Source organism: Chaetura pelagica, unplaced genomic scaffold (assembly GCF_000747805.2).
Source record: "Chaetura pelagica isolate M959 unplaced genomic scaffold, ChaPel_1.0 scaffold36, whole genome shotgun sequence".
NCBI classification, from domain to species: Eukaryota; Metazoa; Chordata; class Aves; order Apodiformes; family Apodidae; genus Chaetura; species Chaetura pelagica.
Window position 1 is genome coordinate 1,204,752 of NW_009953726.1, and position 24,669 is coordinate 1,229,420.

Below are 24,669 nucleotides of genomic sequence, written 5' to 3' on the forward strand. Positions count from 1 at the left end.
GGGGCGAGGGCCGCGCGGTTGCTAAGCGACCGGCCGGGCCGGGGCCGCACGTAGCGCGGGAGCGGGGCCCGCGCTTGTCATGCCTGGGAGCCCGGCCCGCCTGCCCGCCGGGGAATTTACCCTTATTTGGTCGCAAGGCGGCAGAAATTCTTACACACACACACACACACACACTCACTCACTCACTCCTCCTTCCCGCCTCCCCCCGGCCTGTCAGGCCTGGTGCCACCGCGGGGCCTGGTGCCACCGCGGGGCCGGTGGGCTCCCCCCAGGAGGCAGGGAACGGCGTCTGGCTTTTTCCCCACCGAAAAAACAGCAGCCGGGGGGCTTGGGGAGGGGGGAGCCCTGTTTGCTGCGTGGCGACCGTTCTTGAAACGCCTCCGCATTTTTGCCTGTTGTGCTCATGTAAAAATGTGGTCCCGCCTCCGTGTAGCCGAAGCCAAGACGCTGTTAACTCGGAGGTAGGAAAGTGCTTTGATGAAAGTGTATTAGACATGAAAATCCGCTGCGGTTCCTCCCAAGTTGTTCCTCCTTACGTGGAGACAAAACACTTCAAAATATTCCAGTTCAGTGAGTAGAGCGAAGTACCAGGCTGAGCTCTTGTTTTGCCCTGGAAGGTTAGTAGCTGCTTTTGGGTATCTCCCTTAAAACTGTGGCTAAGCCTGCTACCCACAGACTTGACGTGTTAGGTGACAGAGGGATTAAATACGTGCTATACTTAAATCATCACCAGTTTTGTCCCCAGCTTTCAGCTTTACAGTAGCCCACACAGAAAATATGTTACAGCTTTGCCCGGAATTATCTGTGTTGGTGCAGTTATGACAGATACACCGACTCCCGTTCACAAACACCCTTGTTTCAATTAGTGTGTTTTTCAAAGCCTGTTTACAAAACATGAAGATCCCGCCTCTTCTGTGTAGCCTGTGTCTGCAGTGTTGAGGTGGAAGAGCTTCGGTTTCTGACGATAAATACGTGCTTAAATAACTATTCTTCCAGAGATCCTGGTCTTTTTTTTTTTTTTTTTTTTTTTTTTTTTTTTTTTTCACACGGGTTCTGACTTTGGAGAAATCCAAAATAAGTCAATGGAAAATGGAAACTGTCAGCTCTCCCTGCCTGCAAGAGGAGCTGCTCTGTATATCCCGTATGCATATTTCTTTGATGGGGAGGGTGTCAGTTTCTCTTGTAGTTAGACCAGTGACTGATTCATCACTGAACTATCCCTTCCTGTAATTCACTGCTACTTCATTCAGTTGATTGCATCCTATGGAGCGGGGAGAAATGCCAGAGCAATACAGAGAGCTGGTTGGTAAATTCCATTTCAGCTGAAAAGTTGGTGCTCTTTATTACTTGAATCCTTGTGAGGATTGTCCCTTAGGAACAATGCATGAGAACCAGTTTTGATAGCTCCAATCCAAACTCACTCTCTAATTTAAAAGTAAAAAGAGAATTCCTGCCTGAATAACATGTACAGAAACAAGAGATGGAGAGAACAAATGGACTAAGAAATGACACAACGATATTGATTAGCAAAATTGATACTTAATTTACGTGTAGCTGTAATCAAACAAGTTTTATCAGATTTAGAAGTGACATTTCATTAATTTGGCCCAAAGCTTTTAGCTATATATTATCAGCCCAGGCACAAAATATGCAAACAGCTCCAGAAAAAAACTTGGCCTAGTAACTACTAAGGCCCTGGTATGGGTTGTGCTGATGCTCAGATGTGCTGATAACCAGCTGAAGAGTTAACTTGCATTGACTGGATTACTGCTTACCCTGATAGTACTCCCTCTGTCCTATTTATTTCATAATTTGAATTGTTTTGCTATAGTAAATTTGGGGAAAAGATCTTGGGGGAATGTAGGAGCATACCATGTTAATGATAATGGTGTAAATTACACACTCAGGGCATTACCAGGAAAACCCAAAAGGTCTGTAGACTCAGGCTACCAAACATTGCTTTTAGCCTGTTGCAGAAGTATTTCTTTTCCAGTTGAATATGTAAGTGCTGTTTTCTTCTTGTACAACAGTATGTGTAGGTCTGAGCTACTTCTTAAGCTTCTGTTCCTAATCAGAAGTTCACGTGATGTTCTTGCCATCATCTCTCATCTCTTACCGATGTCCTTGAGGAAAGTCCAGTCTAACTAGAGGGAGCAACCTCTGAAACCTCATTAGACTTATTCTCTCCTCTCAGCAGAGCTATTACAAGCCTGCTTTTTTTTTTTTGTCAGCAGTTCTCTAAGACTCGCAGCACAATTTGTGAACCAACTCATCTGTGCAGTCATATAGGAAGAGCCACATGATTTTCTTTTATGTTGCTTCATATGCAGTCATGTTATAGGTAAGCCAAACAGACTGGTTCAGAAATTAAAGAGTGAGTTCTGTGGTGAGGGCTTCAACACAAGTTTGATTTTCCCTTTAACAAAACATGCGCTGTTATTCCCCCATCCTGAATCCGTAAGCCATATTTAGAACAGCACGTTGGCAACTCTGGAAGTTGCAGGCCTCTTCCAGATCTATTTATTTATGTTTAGAATCAATAATGCACCGGTGTCTCCTGTTTGGCAGCCTATGTAACATACCGTAGGCTATTCTCCATGACACCACCCAGCCAGAAATGAAGATGGCATTTAGATTTCTACAGTGAAGCAAGAGCTCCGTACTGGGAGCAGAACTGAGAACTCAGCCCTTATCTCTATCTTGATAAAAGGAAGATTCCCCCCTCAGCCCCCTTATATTTCATAAAGCAATGTATTATTAAACAGGAGTGAACGCAAGCTTCAGCTCAGTCTGACATCAGCCACTTGGATCATTACAATGCTAAAGTTGAAATGCAATGGTCTGTTCAGGTTTGACAGTCTGAGGATCTTAGCCCTTAAATTCTGGTATCCATTTCCCTCATATCAATTTCCCTAGGAAAACATAATTGCAGATTGTATTGGTGAGGATAAATGAATCATTTTATAATACAGCAGTTCAGAAAAGTCTAGGCAATAGCTGTTGTGAGAATGACTACTGCTTTGTCATAGTACCCTTTCATCACTGAAATTCTTAATCTTGCTTATATTTGTGAATATATGTCTAGCAAAAAGAATTTAGACAAGAACTACCAGTATATGAAATGGTAACAGATTCTTCTGACAAGGTGCCATTGTGTTAAAAATCATAGTCTATGCGGGGGAACAACATAACTTTTTTGTGTTATTTTGCTTTTATATACCTCCACTTTTTGCACACAGATGCTCCTTGTTAATTTGAAAGGCAGGCACAATTCCTGATCTTTTTTTTTAAAATAAGTGTTCTTTTGTTTTTGTGAATAACAAAATCAATTTCTGCAAATCAGTAGAACGTGTTCCCAGCAAACCACACACATGCATGATCAGGAATGTGGAACTATTCAGAACAGCAGAATATAGTGCACAGTAATTTGGAATTGCCAAACCAGAAGTTCAAAAATCATTATTCAGATCTCCTAAAATTATAAACCTAGTTTAAATTACGAGCTTAAAAAACACACGTGGCTTTATTCACCTCTGACTTTTTAATCTTTAGCATATGTTCAGATTACACTTTCAGGATTTCCCATGTAATTTGAAGAGATTATTTTTTTTTTTTTTTAATAAATGAAATAGCTGATTACACCATCTCATGACTAAAAACAGGCTGCTTCAGATTGATTAGACCAAATAAAATCATGGAAGTTGTCAACACTGATTAAACTAATGCTTGATGTTTCAAGGAATAATTATTTTATAATTAAGTGGTTTTAAAGCACATTTATTTACATAGACTTCTGACAGTTTGCTAAGGTATGATTAAAAGCCGAGGTTAGTATCACTACTGCTAACTAGATAAATTGGTGTGCTGTGCATTTTAGGCAGTCAGTTCTTTCCTATAACTACCGCCTCCTTTTCTTGCAGCTAGTGCCAGCTCTACTGAGAGTAATAAATAAGGGACTTAAAAGCAAATAATTTGCAAGTAATCATAGAATCAGATCAGAAAAGAACCTCAGTAGGTTATTTAATCTCATTTTATGTCTAACCAAAATACACTTTCTTGCAATTTAAGGCAATTATTTCTATTCCTATTGATTGTGGATATGAGAAAACATGTTATTCCATTTTTATTTGCAACCAGCTTTTCTTTATATGAAAATTATCATGTTTCCCCTCTACTGTCTCTTCTGTAAGATGACCTAAAATCATCCAATCTGTGCTCAAAGACAAAGGTTTCTTGGCTTCTAGGTATTCTTCTTGCTTTCTCCTGGATTCTCTGCATGCAGCCTGTACCTTATTTTTCAAGTTCAGAGATAAACACTGGAGACATTACTAGCTCACACCTTAGCAGTTCTGAAGAAGCAGATTATTCTCCAGTTTAGACATTTCAGTTTTTACCTTTGTTTGCAACAGCACGATGCTGCAGACCCGCTTTCAGAATTGATCCAAAGTAACACAGTGATTCTTTTAACTAGACATTAAACAGCTGTTCCTTTACTTGCACAGTTTATTATTCCAGTTTCCTCTTGTACCTATTAAATAACCTCTTACTATTTCAGATCATGTCTGCACCTTGCTAGAATTATTCTGAATTCTAATCTTATCTTCTAGTGTGCTTGAAGTCCAACTCTGCTTGGTCTTGTTTGAAGATACTAAAAGGATACTTTGTATAGTATAATAAATATAGCTGAATAAATGAAAACATTTTGTCTACAACTGCTATGAAAGGGGTTAAACAACATCCTATACTTACTGGCAGCAACTGTAAAGCTAGGAAATTATTATGAGTCTTAAACAAGGGAAATGCTGTACTGTGAACATGGGGAAAGACAAATACTTCATACTCGGAGATTAATATAATTTGATTAATCTCTCAGATTCACTTATGTGCTTAGTGTGAAGAATATTTATAACTGAACTGTATCAGTGCTATGAATTTATCTTATTTTCTCATTCCTATGACTGATTTTTACTTATCAGTTTTCCTCCTTGTCTCTCTTAGCAGGTGAATGGGAAAAACACAGGAGCAGATGAAGCAGGTGGTGACTGGAACTTCACCCTGTTGTCGGGGCTGTTGTTAACTCAGGTATAAAATGTAATTAAATGAGAATAAGCAGATTTGCAAGAATATTTTATTAAAGACACTGTATCAAAGCACAGAATAAGCTTTAAAGATGATGAAAACTAACCTGGAATGTCACTACACAGACTACAAATAATTGCTAAGTTAAGAGAACAGTCACAAAAAAAACCCTACACTTAGTATGCTATTTAAGGCCTATCTTTGTGCTATAAACATATTTCACATCTCTGCTTTGTGGTGGCCCTACTCTGAAGGTCCTATTTGTTGTCTATGGAAAGGACATTGCATTTTCTACTAGATTTCCCAGTTATACTGTGCTTTCTCCCTGCAGAGTCCCCCCTAGTATCTGGCTTTGCACAGATACTCACCATCTTCCCCTTTGCTTCAGCACAGCCACTAAGTGTCAGCATTCCAATATTCCACAAAAGGCTTTTAAAGTGCCTATATTAATGTTAAAGATGTTATGTGTTAAACAGACCTTCAACATCTATATGCTGAAATGTTTGGGGCTATGTAATTAGATTAAGCAACCACATTCAAAGATATCTGAACATCTTGTATAGCAACTTCATAAACTCAAAGAGTAAAGCAAGCACAGACAAATGCCCTATACAAGCTGCAATACAGACAATATTTTACACACTTCGTAACAACAGTAATGAAAATGCCAACTATAAATAAAATTATAGACAGACTCTTCTTGAGATAACAGTTACACTGAACAATGAAACACTTTTTTATTGTCATGAGTAAAATTAGTTAAGATGCGTAACTACAGAATATAGCATGTTTAGTCTGCTTACATGTCTCAATCTCATCCACTGTTGTCTGGGGGAAGCAAAAGAAATTAACTTCTTTTTCTTCCATGCTGGCCCTAATTTAAAGCATTTACTGCTTTGGTGGTTTTCTGGTTAGCTTTCTCCCCCCCCCTCAGTAATTTAGCTGGATGCATTAGAATTCCTGAAATGCTAAAATCTGAACATGAATGCCTGATTCTCCTCTTCAAGCCAGCTTTTACAAGGTTTAGATCCAGAACAAGGTGCACCCTGTGCCCCATGAAGTTTGTCCACATTTACTCATCTCCTTGGTGGTCAAAATTTTTCACCATTCTTGTAATAAGACCAGAGTACCATTTCTTTGTCACATACAAGCACTGTGCTCCATGGGAAGTCCTCTTCAGCTTGAAAATTATGATCATGGCAGCAGGGGGAATCAGGTCACCATCCTGTCCTTCCTCAATGACCCTCTGTCCTCAGTTTTTAACGGTTTTGTTCACCTCTTACTCCTTCTTTTCTTTTCTTTTTTTCTTTTTTAAAAATTTTATTCTTTTTTTTAATACTTGATAGTTTAGCACTGTAGCTCTCTGAAAATACATAAGGTTTAGTTCACAAGCATACACTTCTAATGTAAGAACTAAAAAATCTAAACAGGTTTTACAGAAACTCTGACAAAGCCTCATTTCAGGAAAGGAGCACTCCAGCACTTGAATAGCAAATTCTGCAAACTCATTTCTGTGCAGGCCTTAACACCTGGCATCTGCCTTTTTTAGCTGTCTGCTCCAGGAAAGGACACTTAAAATTCGTTTTCAACAGGTGTAAATAATGTTACATGGAAGTAAGTTTTATAATACAGAGAGGAGTCCAAACCAAGTTTTACTGCATGTTTTAATTTGACTGCTTTGGTGCCTTTTGCGACTGCTGCAGTGTGTCAAAAAAGCAAAGGTGGTGCCAGTTCAGATCTGGCACACGTGGTTCTGAGTTTTTATGAAATCTTTTGCCGACCAGTTCTTCCTCATGTCTTCTTCAAACCTGGTTCTCTCAGTTGTTCAGAAGCTTAGAAGTCCCTATTTCACTACTGCCATGCAGAAAAGAAATGCAAGAAAAATATTAAAAGTCAGAAGCCCGCACTCTGGTTCTGTATTTGCTAGCATGATGTGGTCCCTCCCACCTCACTGTCATGTGGTTTTGCTCTTAATACCCATCCTTCAGTTACATTCACAGCACCCACCACAGTTAAGAACTCTGTTTAAAAGCCATAGGGTTAATTTCCTTCAACCCCTACCCCACCAAAACACACCTTAGCCTTAAACAATGTTTTGTCTCCAAAACTTTTATTTTTCTTTCTCCTTCACCTTCCATTATCAAAACAGCTAAAGGTTTGCTGAGGAAAAACTTCACTTCCCAAGCCTCCTAGAAATTATTTTTGATAATGTGTTATTGCAGTGGTTTATGGCTTGACTTAGTGGATGCTCAAAAAATTGTACAAGTATTATTCCCTCTCAACCTGGAATTCTCATAGCTTGGAACATCCCCACCCTGGAATACTTCTTGCTGCTTCATATTTGCCTCTGTTTGGGTTTCTTTTTTTTTCTTCCTTGCCCAGTTCAGAGATAACTGTTATATATTTACTTAACCTCCCTCCCCTAATCCTTATTTTAAGTTAAACACAGATAGATAATATAACTATTTACAATTCCTGTAAGTCTCTTTTGACCAAACATAAAGTAATTTATGACAAACAAGCAGCTTTGTAGTCGATACGAACAGTCAAGAAATTGGAAACATGTGGATGTAACTTTTAAAGACAATCCTCAGGGTTTTTTTTCTTGGTACACTTCTTTCTCTGGATATGTAAATCACATTGTACAAAGCACACCATTTTCCCCCTTCTGGTTAATGTACACTTCATGTTTCTATGCAGCCCTGGACCGAGTGGTTGTGTCTACACTGGAGAACAGGAAAGGCTTCAAGGGTGCATGTGAAGCCAAGTTTGTCAGCTGTCTGCATTACTTACCTGTTAATAGCATCCTCAAAGCCAGATCAGGGCTGAATTTCCTGGCACACCATTGAGAGGAAAGCCTGGAGTAGTGTTCCTCCCTTCCATGCACATATAGAAGGCCCTGTGTGACTTGTGGCCAGACCCTCACAGCATATGCCAGGCCCAGAACAGCCAGCATATTCTATCTATGTGCTATGTCACATACTTGATGGTTGCAAAAAAGGAATCTAGCACCAGTGGCTGGGAAAGCAGGTCTTGGGCAAACTGCTGCCTTCAAAGTACTCCTGGTTCTGGAGCAAGTCTGAGTCTCTACCTAATACATCCTTCAAATTCATTAGACTGATGCTGTTATCTCTGAGTAGCACTTACATGACTAGTTCAAGGGTGAGGAAATGCCTTGTTTTGTTTGTAAGCTAACAAAGGAGAAAAAAGGATATTCTCACTGCAGCATTCAATGTGAGCATTATTTTTCCCCAGGCAACATCAGTGTTTAATGCTGCTGTTTAAGATGCCAGCCTGCATTTTACAGTCAAAGATCTGTTACTTGCAGATAACACACAGCTCATGTGGCATGGCTGAGCTCCTTTGCACCACCACCCTCAAATACACCAACTACACCATGTGGGACCACCTCTAAGTGTGGGAAGCTGGGTTGCCTGTAAATATTAAATTGCATTTTGGTGATGAGGCTGCAGAAATACTGTTAATCAGTGCCAACTGTGGTGGCGTGGTTTATGCACAGAGCTGTGAACACTGCAGAACTGCTGGAACTGGTAGTAACTGTTAGCCCACAGCAAGCTAGATTAGAGGTAGAATCTTGTGCCCTTCTTCCAGACTCTAAAATCCTCTAGCTACCCGAAAAACAGAAGGTGTTTTAGGTATGCAGAGCTGCAAGAGGTTCTGCTTCACTCTTTACAGTGAACTCTGCCCAAATGTAGAAACCCTTGAGCCCTGCCAATAGAAAGCTCCACGTTCCCAGTTGGCCACCAGATGGGGCTAAGAGCTCCAGCACACCACAATCCACGAACATCTGCAAAGTTACAGCCCTTCAGAGATGTTACAAAGGATGCAGTTTCTTCCACTTCATAAAAGTCAGAGGAAGTCTGTGATTAGCTGAATGTTTACAAATAAAAGGAGGATCTGGAGATAGATCAAAGATAACTCTCCAGATTTGGCAAGATATCAAGTTCCTGTACTAATAGCATCTGCATGAGTTTGACTGTTCTATTAAGTGATTGTACTTGGTGTATCTCATCACGTATTAATAATGCTTTTTTAAGGCTTAGAGCCTTTATTAGAAATCTGAAGATTCAGCCAGCTAAGGACCTAAAAAAAAACAACACCCCAAAGCTAAGATCTTCCAAGCTCCAGTTAAGAGAAGCACTCACTGGGTTCTTCCTTACCCTACTTTCTGCAATGTAAAGAGACTCAAGGAGCAAAGAAAAGCTGTGTTCCCAAATCCAAAGGATGTGGTACTTCAAACCTAGTAAATAGGAGCAGTAGCACTCAAAGTCTGTTTTCTAATGGTCTAAATAGCTTCAGTGGTCCAATCATACCTTATATGCATTATACTGAGAAGTCTGTAGTTCATCCAGGATCTCAGTGACTTTGGCACAGCCCAAATGAGCAGGAAGAAAAGCAGTTCTGAGATTGTGGTGTGTGAAATGCACTGAGTTAATGTATATGTGTTTTAAGGGGCATCTTTGTTTTGCCTCTGTGTAACAAATCAACATAGCTTGTGAGGTCTGGAAGGCCACACACTATTCCTACTTTCATAGTAGTGCTCTGTTTGAAACTAGCATTTCTGTTTGGGGTCTAAGCCACACTGAACTTGATCAAATAAACATTCTCCAAAGGAGACTGCCTTTGAACTGTTTAACTCTTCAGGCAGCAAACTAAAGCTGAAAGAACTGTAGCAATTACTGTAAGATTGTGTCTTAATTGACTTATTTTCAGTTTTTATGTTCCTGTTCAACAAGACCTCTGACTTCTCTGGAAGAACTGACTATGTTAGCACCAGCCACTAAAATCTAAGTGAAACACAATCCTGTCTGAAAGCAGACTAGGTGGGGCTAATCCTCATACTTCTAGGCACACAGCCTGTGCCAGTGTCATGTTTTACAGCATATGTAACTGTACAGAAATTATATTTAATCTACCTGACAGCAATGCAGCTCAGAGAGCCAAGCTGTGGGATGTACTAAGACAATTTTTTCATCAGTTCCAAGGAATCCTACCCTGTATTTCCTCCTGAAGGAGGCATATTCTAGATTTCATCTCTTAAAATGTTTCCACTTTCTATAAATAATGAGATAACCAATGGCTAGAATCCAGAACCTCAGCAGATTGGCACTTGGGGCTCTCTACCAGTAGGAAACCCCACAGGCAGGGAGGAAACAGAGACACCATCTTTAGCATCCTGAGTAAATGCTCTAACAATGACTTGTGTGAAAGGAAGAAGCATAACCAATCCCAGAACTCTGGTGCGTCTATTGCCAAAACCAAAAGTAATCTATGGCATTCCACAAACTATTTTTAGCCAGCATATCTGCATTTCCACAAACTTTTCACAGTCTAGGGGCTTCCGCAATAGAGAAGGACATTATATATTTCTCCTATTCATTTTAGAGCTACAAAGATGATGAAGGGAGTGGAACATCTCCCTTATGAGGAAAGGCTGAGGGAGCTGGGTCTCTTTAGCTTGGAGAAAAGGAGACTGAGGGGGGACCTCATCAATGTTTACAAATATGTAAGGGGTGAGTGTCAGGGGGACGGAGTTAGGCTTTTCTCAGTGATGACCAGTGGTCGGACAAGGGGTAATGGGTGTAAATTGGAGCATAGGAGGTTCAAGGTGAATATCCGAAAAAAAAATTTTTACTGTAAGAGTGACAGAGCACTGGAACAGACTGCCCAGGGAGGTTGTGGAGTCTCCTTCACTGGAAACATTCAAAACCCACCTGGATGAGTTCCTATGTGATGTACTCTAGGTGACCCTGCTCTGGCAGGGGGGTTGGACTAGATGATCTCTCGAGGTCCCTTCCAGCCCCTAAGATTCTATGATTCTATGATTCTATGATTTGCTGGGCCCTGTGAAGCAGAAGTCCCTCTGGTGACCACCTCAATGTAGTGGGCTGGTTATGTAAAAAAGCAGAGAACAGGCATGGCTGACTTGGGTAGGTTCAGCTGAACATGTGAGAACTGTTTAAAAAGGCAGCTGCTGACAGTGGTGACACTCTGCCTGACAGGTAGAGAAATGAGGGATTTGTAGACAGTCCCAATTCTCAGTGGATTTCCCACAATTCACACAGTTTTAGGGATTTGGAGGCCTGTAAGGGATGCTCTCTTCTTGTTCCCTGTCATAAGTCTTAGGATCTCTACAGAACCACCAGATAGATAATCTCTTACTTGCAACCAGAAAAAAAAAACCCCACCCCAAAATCTCACTGGTGCAAATCACAGCAAAGTTTGGGTAAAAACAACAGCAGCATCAGGGCTTCATCAGAGAGGGAAATTCTTGAACAGCTCTGAAAGGGCAAGTTTTTTTTCTCCCATAGACATAAGCTAGGTGCAGCACTGGTTTTTGGTTGTAGTTGCAGGAAGATTTACTATCGTTTTAGTATGGCAGAAGGCACAGGAAATTATTAAATCTTTTTGTTTTCTTGCAAAATAATCAAAGATACTGACAATTTCTGAAATTCTATCATAATTTTGTTTGTTCCCTTGAGTACATGAATATGAGATTTTAAAAGCAGTTTTTTTCAACTACTTTTATATAGAGAATGTGCACAAAACAGTTTCATGATGCACAATACTGTTTTCCTACAAGACATCTGAGGGCAAACATTACCCAAAGAAAAATCCAATAGCATTTCTCTTGCAAAGTTGGCACCGGCCATTCAAGTACATGAAAAGGAACGTGGGCTGTTTGTTTCAGGGCTGAATATTTATATCATGATGAACTGACTCCTGAGTCATGAGCTCTGTTGCCTTGTTAACAAATTAGGATTTGTCTTTCTGCATGAAAAAAAAAATAAATCTAAAATTAATTCCAGAATTGTGACTAAAAGTGGCAGAAGACAATTTATAAAATGTGTCCTGTTTTTTGGCATCTTCCCCCTTCAAAGTCTCAGCCTACAAACACGTCTCAAGAACACACAATACACTGCACAGCAATATTTTAGGAGTTTCTGAAAGTTGGAAGAAAACACAGAAAACTGGTTTATAGCTGAGAACTACAGAAATGTCAGCCTTTAAAAACATGCCCCTAATTTCTAGCCTTCAGCACACTTTACAAAGTCAAATTAGTCACGCTTCATCTTGTAGGTCTTGAAGTCTTTGACAAGCATCAAACCAACTGAGATTTAGGAAAGTCAGAATACTTGTTTTTTAACCCTTTCAGATTAGGAAGCACTTGGAAGCAGGCACACAGGGATAGTAACAAGACACTGCCAGCATCTCCTTAAGTTATGCAAGGAATTATCCTGAGCTTTCAGTATCAGACCAAAAACAAGACGCCTGCCTCCCCTGAGGGTGAAACCCAGCCAAGCGCAGGTTGTGAGCGGTGAGGGGCAAAGGGCAGCAGGCGAGCAGGGGCCCAGCTGTGGGTGTGTGGGCAGCACAGCTGCCTCTGGGCCCACAGCTGGAGGGCACAGAGACCAGAGGGAGGTGGGAGCCATTCCTGGTGTTTGGCCAGACAAGGGGCCCAGCTCATTCCTGGGCCAGGCCAACCACACAAACCCAGTGACGTGGAGCACTACAGTCTGATTCAAGAAAGATTAAGAAAGCACCAGAGCATATTTGAGGGGTGAGATGAAGGCAGGAAGGCTTCCAGTTCTCATGCAGAGGGCAGATAGCTAAGATGTATCTCGTCTATATAAAAGGCTGGGCTGCCTCTTTTCCTTATCAGGAAATAGGAGATGAATGTAAGAGTTCAGCTTCCACAAGGATGCTTGGGGGAGACAGAGACCGAGTCAAGCTCGGGAAGTACTTTTGAGTTCTGGCACAGCTTATTTAAGCAAATGAGCCCCCTCCCAGCCACTCATTCCTCCCCTGTGCCACCCCTGCTATTGTGCTAGCACAAGGTCTGACATCCAGCCAGAGAGGGAAGCACCGTGGGGAACTTATCTAGCCAAAAAAAGCCCCACTGGGAATTAAAAAAAGCCTGCTGTTTGATTCAATTGATTGTGAAGCTACATAAATGTGCTTTTTTACAATGGTGAGGATGGCACACATGGAATTTGAGAGCTGAAACCAGGTGGGGAGGATGAAGGGGCTGCCAGGGCTCAAAGTGGCACTACCTTCAGGAGCTAACTTGCATCCTCACCAACAGCTGGAATACTTCTGGTGGTTTAGCACTAGTGTGTTCAAATATAATCGTGTATAAAAGTATTCACTTTTATAACCATGTATTTTAATATAGTCTCCAGAGCAGTACATTTTCTGTCTTCAGCTATGAATAAAAAATATGCTGAATTGTATGTTCTCCTTTAACTGAAAATATTTAATAGAGAAGTCCCCTAATAAAGGCATAATTATCAGAATTCTGTGATATTCTAATCTATTCAATATTTCTTCACAGATGTGTCAGCTTCAAATATTGTTATACACAAAGATAAGAATTTGCAAGTGTGTATATATATATTTTAAATTTGAAACATCTCTGAAACTGAGGAGACCTCAATAAAAGCTCAACAGCTTTTGTGGTATTTTAAAGCTCATTCCAGGTCTTCATTAATTCCCTCTTTTGAACTTTTAATAAATCCTGAAAGCTAAGAGCTAGGCTGGCTACTTACAAACTATCTTCAGGGTTGAAGCCCCACACCACTGCCAAAATGAGAAAACCAACAGAACAGAGAGGTCCTCCAAAAATGAGAATAGCACATCACTTAAAAATCTAAGTCAGATTATCCAGCAAGTCTTTTTCTTCCTGGCTACATCTGAGCAATGTGATACACTTGCATCTCCACTCTCAAAGATGCTTTTACACTGTAACAGGCCATGCAGCACAGTAAGGAGATGCAAAGGAACTATGTTATGATGACTGAAAAATACACATTTGTTAGAGAAAACACAACTCCAAAGGAAGTATTTTTGCTTCCCCTTTGCTATCTTTCAAGTAACTGCAAGATTTTTAGGATATTTTAACTGCAATTGTTGTTTTTTTTCAGGTCTGCTTTCGTTCTGTCTCCACAGTAATTTTTATTATGGCAGAAGCTCCAAAACACCATCACTTCATTCCCCTGTGGATGTTGTCCCATTCTGGGGAAAAACAACCCTGTCCTTAGGAGTGACCAGCCCCAGGCTGCCTCAGCACCCACCCCTTCTCCCTGTTCACAGCAGCCACATTCCCCCTGTCACTCCAGGCCTTTTCTTCAACCTGTCTCCACAGTAATTTTTATTATGGCAGAAGCTCCAAAACACCATCACTTCATTCCCCTGTGGATGTTGTCCCATTCTGGGGAAAAACAACCCTGTCCTTAGGAGTGACCAGCCCCAGGCTGCCTCAGCACCCACCCCTTCTCCCTGTTCACAGCAGCCACATTCCCCCTGTCACTCCAGGCCTTTTCTTCAATAGTCCTATGCATTTCCCCTGCTCTCCCCATCTACTTGGAAGCCAGGCCGTCTTGTTTATACCTTATTATTATTTTTCTCCTACACTCCCCTTGATCACTCTTCTAGCTACTTCGATCATTCTGGTTCTCTCTTGCTACATACAAGTAGATCCACTCTTAAGCTCGCCTGCAGTGCAATTCATGCTATTTTTGAGCCTTTGTCTGGACATTCATGCACCTGAACTCCAAGGCACTGGGTTTTGCTTCACTGTAACAGGAAAAATCTTTAATTCAAGCTCAATTGGAAAGGTTTAACAAATTTTCCTTTGAAAGGCTACTAAAATACAGCTTATAATTGAAAAACAAAGATATTCCAGGGTGTTTATGAAGTTAGATAGTACACACAAATCCCATCATTCCCAGTTCCTCCATTTAACTTCCGTAGTTGGCAGGTCTACTTACACTAGGAAGTAACTTTTTTCTGAAATGTTTTTGCATCAAGTTCAGACCAATATATTGTAAACAAGGGGTTCTGACCCTGAGCCCAAGCCTCCATAAATCACCCTTAGCCCTTCACTGTATTCAGGAATGATCTCTTAGTCCACAGAGGTCACCTTCTCCTTTTCAACAAGGTCTTTTATCTACCAGGCTTTGCTGTGCCACTGCAGCCCTTCCAGCACAGGGGCTGGCTGTACTTGGTACGCAACCCGCGCTCCCGGTTTGTGCCGTACTGAGCTAATCGCGCAGGCCGGCAGCTCTCCCAGCCAAGCTGAGTCACTCTCACTCCGGCCTCACAGGCATCTACAGGACATTTTATTCACTCCTCCGGCCGCCCCCTCCATGCCACTATTGGGATTTGCTTCCCACTGCCCAGCTCTAATCCTGGCCCCCCAGCCTTCACCACTCCCTCCCACCCAGGATCTCCTTGCCCACTCAGCCTTCCTGCTCCACCAGCAACACAAGACTCTTCCACCAGCTTCCCCCAGCTCTCCCTCACTGCCCTTGGCTGCTTTTCCCAGTCCAGCCATAGCTGACACCCTAAGGGATAACCTGCGTGTCAGAGAATTGCTGTGTGCGGTGTATTACCCCCTCCAACTCTTCCACTATGGTACTTAACTACTTCATCTCTAAGATGATCATTACAGTTAAATATTTTGAACTGTCTTATCATCACCTTAGAACAGATTCCAGTGCTAAAAAGTGTTAAAAATTCCCATCCCACTTATTCTTTCAACTCTTGCAGCCTGAGCATCAGTCTGGGTTTGGATGGCAAATGTGGAATAAATCCTAAGAAGGGGGAAGCACCGAACTAACTGAAATGCTGGCGGGCCTTCATGCCCTGGGGTCTTTTTGGCCCCAGTGTTACTCAGGATTTGGTTGACTTCAGCACCAGACAAGAAAACACAGGACTGAGCAGTTACAGCACCACACTAAAACTGCCAGCTGCTGGCTCAGGACTGAGGTGAAGTTCTTCATCGCTGCAGAAACACACCCATCTCCCAACCAAGAGAAATTCTAACACACATCTAGAACTGAACAAATGCAAGGCAACTCATACTAATTAAACAGTTATAGTGGAGATGGTGAACTGCATTAATTTCTCTAAATAGTCTAGCATTAAAGCTCCATACCCCTCCTAATCCCCAAGAAACAAGAGATCAAAACTCAACTCCTGACAGTGACAAGTGTGTGAAAGCCCCAGACTTGGCCCTCAGCTCCTGGTTCCTACTCTCAACCCCACCACTGGCATGCAAGGTGAGAGAAAATTTCAGTTGGAAGGGACCTACAATGATAATTTAGTCCAGCTGGCTTAAATGCTCATCTGAGTCCTCCATGGCTCAGTGGGAAACAGCATTACAACCCTCTGTGCTTAAGATCTGCTGGGAGAAAGTACTGCTAGGTTTTATTTTGTACTAGTTTTCTCCACCATTTCATATTAGGATCCTTTCCTCCCCCCATGAAAAATCATGCACTTAACAAACATTTAGACAGCTGGTGCCTAAGAGTCAAAGCCAGTCATTCTCTCAAAGGCCAAACTGCCTCACTGAACTGATGTCAGCTGGTACTTAGTAGGATTTTAAAATTCAATTAAATTAAGAGACAAGCTACACAGATTAGGGCTATACTAGAATCAGAAAGAAATCTTAAAAGGCATAAAATGTCTTTACATTTATTAAGCAAACTCTGCAGTTGTTTCTTGTTATATTCTTGTTGAAAAACAGAACATTCAGAAAGTTATCACGAAAGCAAGAAACAAAAAAACTAAAGTTCACATGAGCCACACTCCCTCTTCCCCTCCCCACCCAAGCAATGGGACTATCTTCACAGCCATCCCACTTTTAACCTCCCAATACAAGCAGCAAGGCACCATTTACAGCTAGGCTGAGAAATGCAGTCTTCAGTGCACCTTCTGCATTCCTAGCAATCCACCACAGCCACTCTTCCCTTGTTTGTCAGAATAAGCAGGTTATATACACACCCACGTAGGTACAGACAGAGAATGAAAGGCCAATGTCAGTTGAACAGTTCTGCTACGACTTCAAGTCTGGAAAATGATCACTGTGCTGGGAACTCCTCGGTTATCCCGGCAGTCATTAACTCCCTTTCCCTTTGTACACACCAGTCCAGGTCTGCAAGGTTTAATTGAGGCTACGTGCTCTCACCCCTGGGATGCACGTTCCAACAGAGCCAAGAAGCAGAGGACCAGGAGAGCCAGCTCTGCCCTTAAAGTCTCAGAGAGCAAAGGATTATTTCTTGGCATTGGGGCATTTTGTTTGGTTTTTTTTTCATTTTGAAAATTAATTTGGGGATTATGAACAATTATGCTCTTGCATGTTAATCACTGTGATCTAAAATTTTCACATGAAGAAACAACACATGGAAATATTAAAGCACTCATCTTATGGATGTGGATCCGAGAACTGTTTAATAGCAGTCAGTGAAGGGGTAACATTGTGCTTTTCATCTACAGTTTAAAAATAATGATTTGTATATCTACTTAGTAAAACAGTAAAATTAAGAACAGAAACTGATATTAGGAAACAGTGAAAATGTAATAATTCAACATATGATGCTTTTCAAAGCTATATACTTAATGAGCCTAAATAGACACCTACGGCTAGGAGGGTTTTAAAAAAAATAATAAAAAAGAGACTTATTTTCAATTTTTTTCCTTTTTTTTTTTTCAATTTTTTGTCTACTATACTATGCCTTGCTTTGGTGTTCTCTCTGCTGCCAACTTAACACTTTTTAGCAGTATGTTTACGCTTATGTTCTTTTCAAATGCTTGGCATTATAGTGAGATCTCATATCTTTCCTCAAATTAAACTTTGCTCCACATACTCCACATGTATACAGATGAACATCCATGTGCTGCTCCAGTTGCTCATTACTTGGGAATATCTGAAAGCAGACCTGGCATATAGTCTCTCCAGCTGATAAGTGAGATATCATATGCCGTACATGGTCATGTTTTCGGAAGTTTCCTTGATCACAAATGGAACAGACATACCTGGCCATGCCTTTGTGCATATCATTGTGGAGCCGCAACTGGCGCTCTCTTAAGAACTGCTTCCCACATGTCTGACAAACAAACTGTTTTTCCTTGGTGTGAACGGTATAGTGTTCCCGCAAGTGGCAACGCTGATAAAATCCTTTCCCACAAAGATTGCAGAAATGCTTACGTCTGTGATCCCTCTCGTTCTCTTCCATCATGGAGTTCTTGAACAGATCTTGCTCCAGGCAGCTTGACATATGTTCAACCACTAGGTTTTCTGTTTCAAAACGCTGACCGCAGTTGGGGCATCGGAAAGGACAGGCAGAATGCTTGTATAACTGCTTTTTTTGAAGGCTGTTCATTTGGAAATGACTGTCCCTGAAGTCCTCCAGCATCTCTGCAAACATCATGTCCCTTATTTCTGACTGTTCCTCGGGGTTTTCTTCCAAGTCCATTTTCTCCTCAGAATTTCTGATACCGTTCATGGTCAGATCCTGGGGTTCTCCACAGGTCTGTGCATGGTCCTGTAACTGCTTGCCTTTGACCAGTATTTGACCACACTTGCCACAAGCACATATATTTTCTATGTGTTTGGATAAGTAATGAGAGGACAAATCTTCCTCGGTAATTGTTAGCCCACAAAGTTCACAAGGAGCATTTTCTACATCTTCCTGCACTGAAGGAGCCTTCCTGCTCAGGTGCCGCGGACTTTTCAAACACTTTCTTTCATCCTCATCCATGGATAAACGGGGTTTTAAAGTCTTCCGGGCATTTCTCTTCTCTCTGAGTTCTTCCTCAACATAGTATCTGTAAAGTGGCTCTTCCTGTTCATCATCCAGGTCATCGTTGTCAGAAGACTCATTGCAGTCTTTATCTGTCACCTTAATAATGTTAAAATCCTTCAGTTCTTCTGTAGTATTGTCCTCTGGTTCCATCTTGATGATGATCCTCTTCCTCTCAGAGGCTCTGCTTCCTTCTTCACCTGATGTCTCAGAGGCAACTGTGCTGCTTTTTCTGCTCGTGATGTTTGACATGGGAGATGAAGAATCATCCGCAGCTTGGCTCGAGTCCCCCTTGTATTTTTCTGTTTGTGCGGAAATTATTTTAGAAGTAGAGTCCTTCTCGTTAAAGTCTATTTTTTCAGCACTGTAGTACCTGGCACTTTGGTAAGAATGCCTGTTATTGCACGTTAACACGTGCTCATCCAGTAGCTTCTCACAGCTAAAACTAAACCCGCAGCTGTCGCAGGTGAAGCTTCTTCCAAAACGGCGCGAGTGGGACACGCGCTCCTTTGTGTGAGAAAACTTGGACATGGTGCTTTTTTTGCAGACATCAAACAGTTGTTCGGGGAAGCTGTTGAGTTGCAAAGCTTCTTCATCAGGCTCTTTGTTATGGGATGTATTTACTGTTGAACTTGGCGGCTCCATGCCCCACCTGTTTGCTTCGCTGCCATTTCTAGCGAGCGTGTCTTCATACATTCTCACGCCAAATATCATTTTACTATTCTGGGTGCTAGAAGCAGAAGATGAACATTTTAAACTAGATGAGTCTGTATCCTGTATATCTTCTAGACACTCAGGTACATTATATAGCTGTAAATGGTTCATGGCCACTTTAAATTGCTCAAAATTGGCAGGGGCTGTCATAATCTTTCCTAAATACATGAACTGCAAAATAAGATCGAAGCATTCAGCGCTAATCTTCATGTTGCTTAGATTCAGCTGGGCTGTAGTGTGTTGATGGTTCATAAAAAACATCCTAAAATAGGAGCTGCATGCAGCAAGGACTGCTTTATGTGCTTGAAAATAAATATCGTCGATAGCAATACAGCAGTCGCACAGAAAGCCCCACTCTCTTTGGTTGTTTAGCTGCTGAAGGACATAGTTGCTGTGGCTGGTTCTTGCCATCTTGTACATCAATTAAAACCCTGCATAAAGAAGAAGACACCTGTTAAATCATGAAGACATCTGTTAAATCCTAAGAACAAAAAGGACGTAAAGGTAGGGAGAACTGCCATCTTTTTCTTCTCTAGATCTTCCTATTTTCACATTGTTTGTGGTAACAGCTTCCTGTCTGGACATCTTTGCTGGTAACTACTACAAGTATTGATGCCAGTGAAAACATCCATAATTCCATGTTCTCACCACTAGACTTACAAGACTAGTAAACTAATAAACATAACCACCACACGTCAATCAGAGCAAAACTGCTAGAATATAAATTAGCAAATCCCAAAGTCCTACAGCCAAGATTTTCAGATATGAGTTCTGGATGCAGAACTTCAAAACCTTCACAGGGTAGACTTCTGTAAGATGGCCCCAGGACAACACCTATAGAAGGTCAGCTGACTGTGAGAAACCACTCTTCAGTCTCAGCTTGCCTTCTTCACTTTTCTGTCCAAAGAACACATGATGCAACATATACTGGAAACCAGACCAGGCTCAAACTGGCCTTTCCCTCCCCATTAAAGAAGATAAATCAGTGAAGCACCCACACAAGCTACATCCACACACATAGTGTTCTTCAGGGCAGCTCAGGGGCAGTCTCAACCTTATCTGCCAGGCGTCTTGCAGACCAGGACCTGCAAACCCACATGCCCAGAAGCACAGTGCAGCCGGGCTGCGATGGCACGTCCCATGTCCGAGCCCACTGCAGATGGTGACCAGGCTCGTTGTGTGACAGCCACAGGGACTGCAGAGAGGCAGGAAGTGGTGCAGGCTGTGCCTCCAGCTGCTCTCGAAACCACGCGCTCAGAGCACTCTCATACAACCCAAACAGGTCGAGGGGAGACCGGACAGCGACAAGCTCAGCAATGGAGAAGTACGAAAGCTCACAAGCCAGAGGTGAAGCCACAGCAAAACCAAGCCTTGACAAAGGCTGGAGTGAATGGTCTGTGAGTGCTGAAAGTTGCTGTCAGTGGATTAATTTGTCCTCAGGAGAAAAGAGGAAGAAAACTTGATGATTTATGTGAACAAAACATCCGGAAAAATGTACTGTACTCAGGAGGTGTGCATGGGATATACAGAAGATAAACTTAACCAACTATGGCCAGATCCAGCAGCTAGTCACTACTAATTTTGGAAAACCTTTACTGATCCACATAATCTGTAGTAACTGCATGGGGAGAGGAGTGAGAAACCGGAAGAAGGTAAAAACAACACCCTAATTGAAATGAAAAACCCAAAGCAATAAGTAGCACTCTTAAATTTTTGAAAGGTTGTTGCAAACAATACAAATAACTGGAAGAGATTTGTACAAATAAATGACAGGCTAGCAAACGTTAAATGGCATGTTATGACTCAATGGAACACATGGATTGATTTGCAACCATTCTTTCAACTGTCCAAAAATTGACAAAATACACACTAAAACACTTCCTATTTCCTCTTGTTCCCCTGACAGCTTACATCTAGAGGCTGGGAAACTGGTGGAGAAATCCAATTCCACAAATAGTGTTGAATTCACAAGTCATGGGCATTGCCTGGCTCGTTAAGTAGCAAACCTAATGTTAAGTCACTGTTCCTTCATTCCACAAAGGACTGCCATGGAAGAAATGCATTCAGCCTCTCAAGACCAGCAATATTCCCAACTGCCAATTCATACAGCAGTACCTATGGATCACCACCAGCACAAGACCTTGTCTGGCACAAGGACCCTTGAAATGATTGTTAAACTACACTCTCAACACAATCCTCCACACTCAAAACTCAAGGTGAGGACCCCGACATAATATTTCTCTGACGAGTTTGGGCCAGTGATGTCCACCACAAAAATACAACTCGTTGCATGAAATTAATTTAATTGCTTTCTTACTAACTCACAAAAGGGTGGCTCTGAAAGTAGGTGAATCTCTGAAACAAATTCATGTTTTTTCCACCAAAAATTGATTATGGTCTAAGTCACTGGGTAATTTCAGGTGTTTCTGTGACAAACAGCAAAGTGTCAACATCAATAATAAAAGAACACTTCATATTCTTCCAAGTGCTAACATGTTTTGTATTTGAGGTAATTCATTAGATGCTTAAATGTAATTTTATACACAGTATCAAGTATTCAGAACAGCAGCTGCATAATGACAGAGAATTTACTTCAACTTCTACATTATGAGAGTAAAAACCAACAAAAAACTAAGAAGAGGCAGTCTAAGGTACCACCGGCCTCTTGGCATGAACTGCTAGCAAGACAAGAAAAGGCTGAGGACAGCTGGTTTTAATTTCATCCTCAAAATGGCATGTTCTATTTTTTTCTCTTTTTTTTGGTCCACTGCAAGTACTTCATTGTATCTTCAAATAGCAGAAGAGAAGTACAAGCATCAAGCCTGTACCAGCAAAGAAGGTCACAAACTGTCTGCACATATCTGCAGACCAGGGCATTTCCACATGGTGGGAATGATCTGGCAGCCACTGGAGTGACAGCACACAAACTTGTCTAAGCTTCCTTCTCCTTTGAAAAAGGTGAAAGATATTTCTCCGTTTGACAGGTGAACTCTCACAGAGCTTTTAACACGAGTCCTGATAAACAAAAACAACCCACTGGCAATGTCCACCTCCTGCCATCACTCTGGAAAAAAACAGCCTGAGCATGAGACAGTTTGACCATGGAAGTTGTGGAAGCCCCATCCCTGGAAGTGTTCAAGACCACGTTGGGTGGGGCTCTGAGCAACATGGACCAGTGAGAGGTGTCCAGCAATGCAGAGGGGTTGGAACTACATGATCTTTAAGGTTCCTTCCAATCCAAACCATTCAATGATTCTATGACCAGGATGCCAAGGTGCTCAGATACATACCTGGCCTCTATCATGGTAGGACTACATGTAGGTATCAAAATAGAGTGTCTGAAGTTGATTATGTTAATGAAAGTACTAGCATCCTCCTTCTGGATGCTGTATTAACCTGCTGGATGTAACTATGTATTTACAGCTGCCAGCACTTCCCACTAGGACAGCGTGTGTTGAGGTATTTAAAACTTTGACACATTTCAACCAGCAAAGGCAAAGATTTCCTTCTGAATTGTCTGCTTTGGACTCCATTTTTTCCCCCCTCCATAGAAAAATTCACCCAGTATCGTTCAAAAAAATGAGCTTTCATCTATGCAGATGATTACTTTTTCTTTTAAAAATAAAAGAAGTTTCTCTGGAGAGACTAAATATGAGAGAAAGTGTTATGTCCTGGATATGTTGTCATGATATAAAAATCTGCCTGAATTTGGCCGAGCTAAAAGCTTGAGAGGGAGAAGATAAAAATTACCAGTTTGTTCACACTTAAGACTTGTTAGTTACTAAAATCTCAGATTACAGCCCCACTGAGAACATTTCGTCTTCCTACAGCTCCTCTGTATACCAGGGCCTGCCTGTGCCAGCCCAACCAGGGTGAAACCCCCATTTTGTGCAGAACTCTGCCATGGTTTAAAAAACCACAAGAAGGTAGATTCAGGCAAGATATAAGGATATATTTTTTTTTTTGCAACAAGAGTGATGAAACACTGGAAGAAGGTTGTTCAGAGAAGTAGATGCCCCATCCCTGGAAACACTTCAAGGTCGGGTTGGATGGGCTTTGAGCAACCTGACCTAGTTGAAGATGTCCCTGTTCAATGCAGGGGAGTTGGACTAGATGACCTTTAAAGGTCCCTTCCAAACCATTCTGTGTTTCTATGTGCCACCTCCACACAGTCACGAACGGGCAGCAAGGGCTTCCTGGAGACTGCTCTGCACCACGACTCAGCACTGGGTTTTAGCATCCCTCCTGGCAGCTGGGTGGAAAAGACACCCAGTTCTGGCTGATGAGACCCAGACTCATGAGTGCTCTTAATGAAAAAAATAAGGAGATGGAGAACTGTCAGGGAGGGATAAGCCCCAGAAATTGGGAGCTGAGTGAGAGGGAGGGTGTGAGAGGAGTGCTGAGCTGAGAGGGCAGTACTGGGATTAGGAAGCAGCAGTGGGAATTAAAAATGGGTGAAGGGACAGTCTAAACAGTAGAGGGAAGGGGCTGGGAAGAGCTAAGTTGCAGGAGCTAGGGCAGAAAGGGTAAAAAAAAAAACCAAACATGCTTTTTTCTGGGGAACGAGTGGAAAACAATTACAGCACTCACCCCATCACAGCTGGAATTGAACCCCAAATTCCCAAATCTGCCATCCCTTTGCCATCAGCAAATACCACGGGCTTACTGACAAACTCCTCCCCATCAGGAGCAAGCTCTCAGAAAATGATCAATTATAATTACTCTGTTACTTATAATTGCTAAAACATCAGAGATTTTATGGCAGAATTTATCACCCATGAGGGAGGTTCAACACTGCAAACTCTTTTTGAATTTTGCTTTGGGAAAAAAAAGGAGGCATTAGAATAAAAAAAGGTCCTTCTCACAGAAAACTCAAGATTTCAAAGCTAGGTACAAGAAATGTAGTAATTAATGCAGCATTAATTCAGATGCCATTTATGTATATATTGTAGTAAAGTCTTCCAGGCCTCATCTTACCAAAGGCTCCCTTCCTTACACAGCATATCCTCTGGATCTGTCCAGGGATCAATCTGAGCAACATCAACACAAGATCCCTGCTCATTCAGCACAGCTTTTCGAAGATGTGAAGTGAATGAGACTGGGAGACAAAAAGAAGAATCTCAGAGCAATGAACATAGCCTTGAAGAGCAGCATCCCACTGCTGTCACTGCCAGGACAGGTCATTTTCACCTTTTTTATTATTTCTTTAAAATCTGGCTTGCATTTTTTGGTCCCATTTCTTCACACACCACTGGCAGCAACTGAAGCC

General features: G+C 41.7%; 1 protein-coding gene across 2 annotated transcripts; it reads right to left on the reverse strand.

Moving 5' to 3' along the window:
- Positions 1 to 6,698: 6,698 nt before the first annotated feature.
- On the reverse strand, positions 6,699 to 19,836 carry ZBTB1 (zinc finger and BTB domain containing 1). 2 transcript variants are annotated; one of them, XM_010000666.1, is made up of 2 exons: positions 18,092 to 19,836; positions 6,699 to 6,933 (listed from the first exon to the last, which is right to left on the reverse strand). In XM_010000666.1, exons 1-2 carry the CDS (start codon positions 19,818 to 19,820, stop codon positions 6,923 to 6,925), a joined length of 1,740 nt encoding a protein of 579 aa, XP_009998968.1. In that variant the 5' UTR covers positions 19,821 to 19,836; the 3' UTR covers positions 6,699 to 6,922. The 2 variants fall into 2 exon arrangements, with proteins under 2 accessions (XP_009998968.1, XP_009998967.1); XM_010000665.1 differs by having other exon boundaries at positions 6,800 to 6,933; positions 17,920 to 19,836.
- Between the last annotated feature and the right edge of the window lie 4,833 nt (positions 19,837 to 24,669).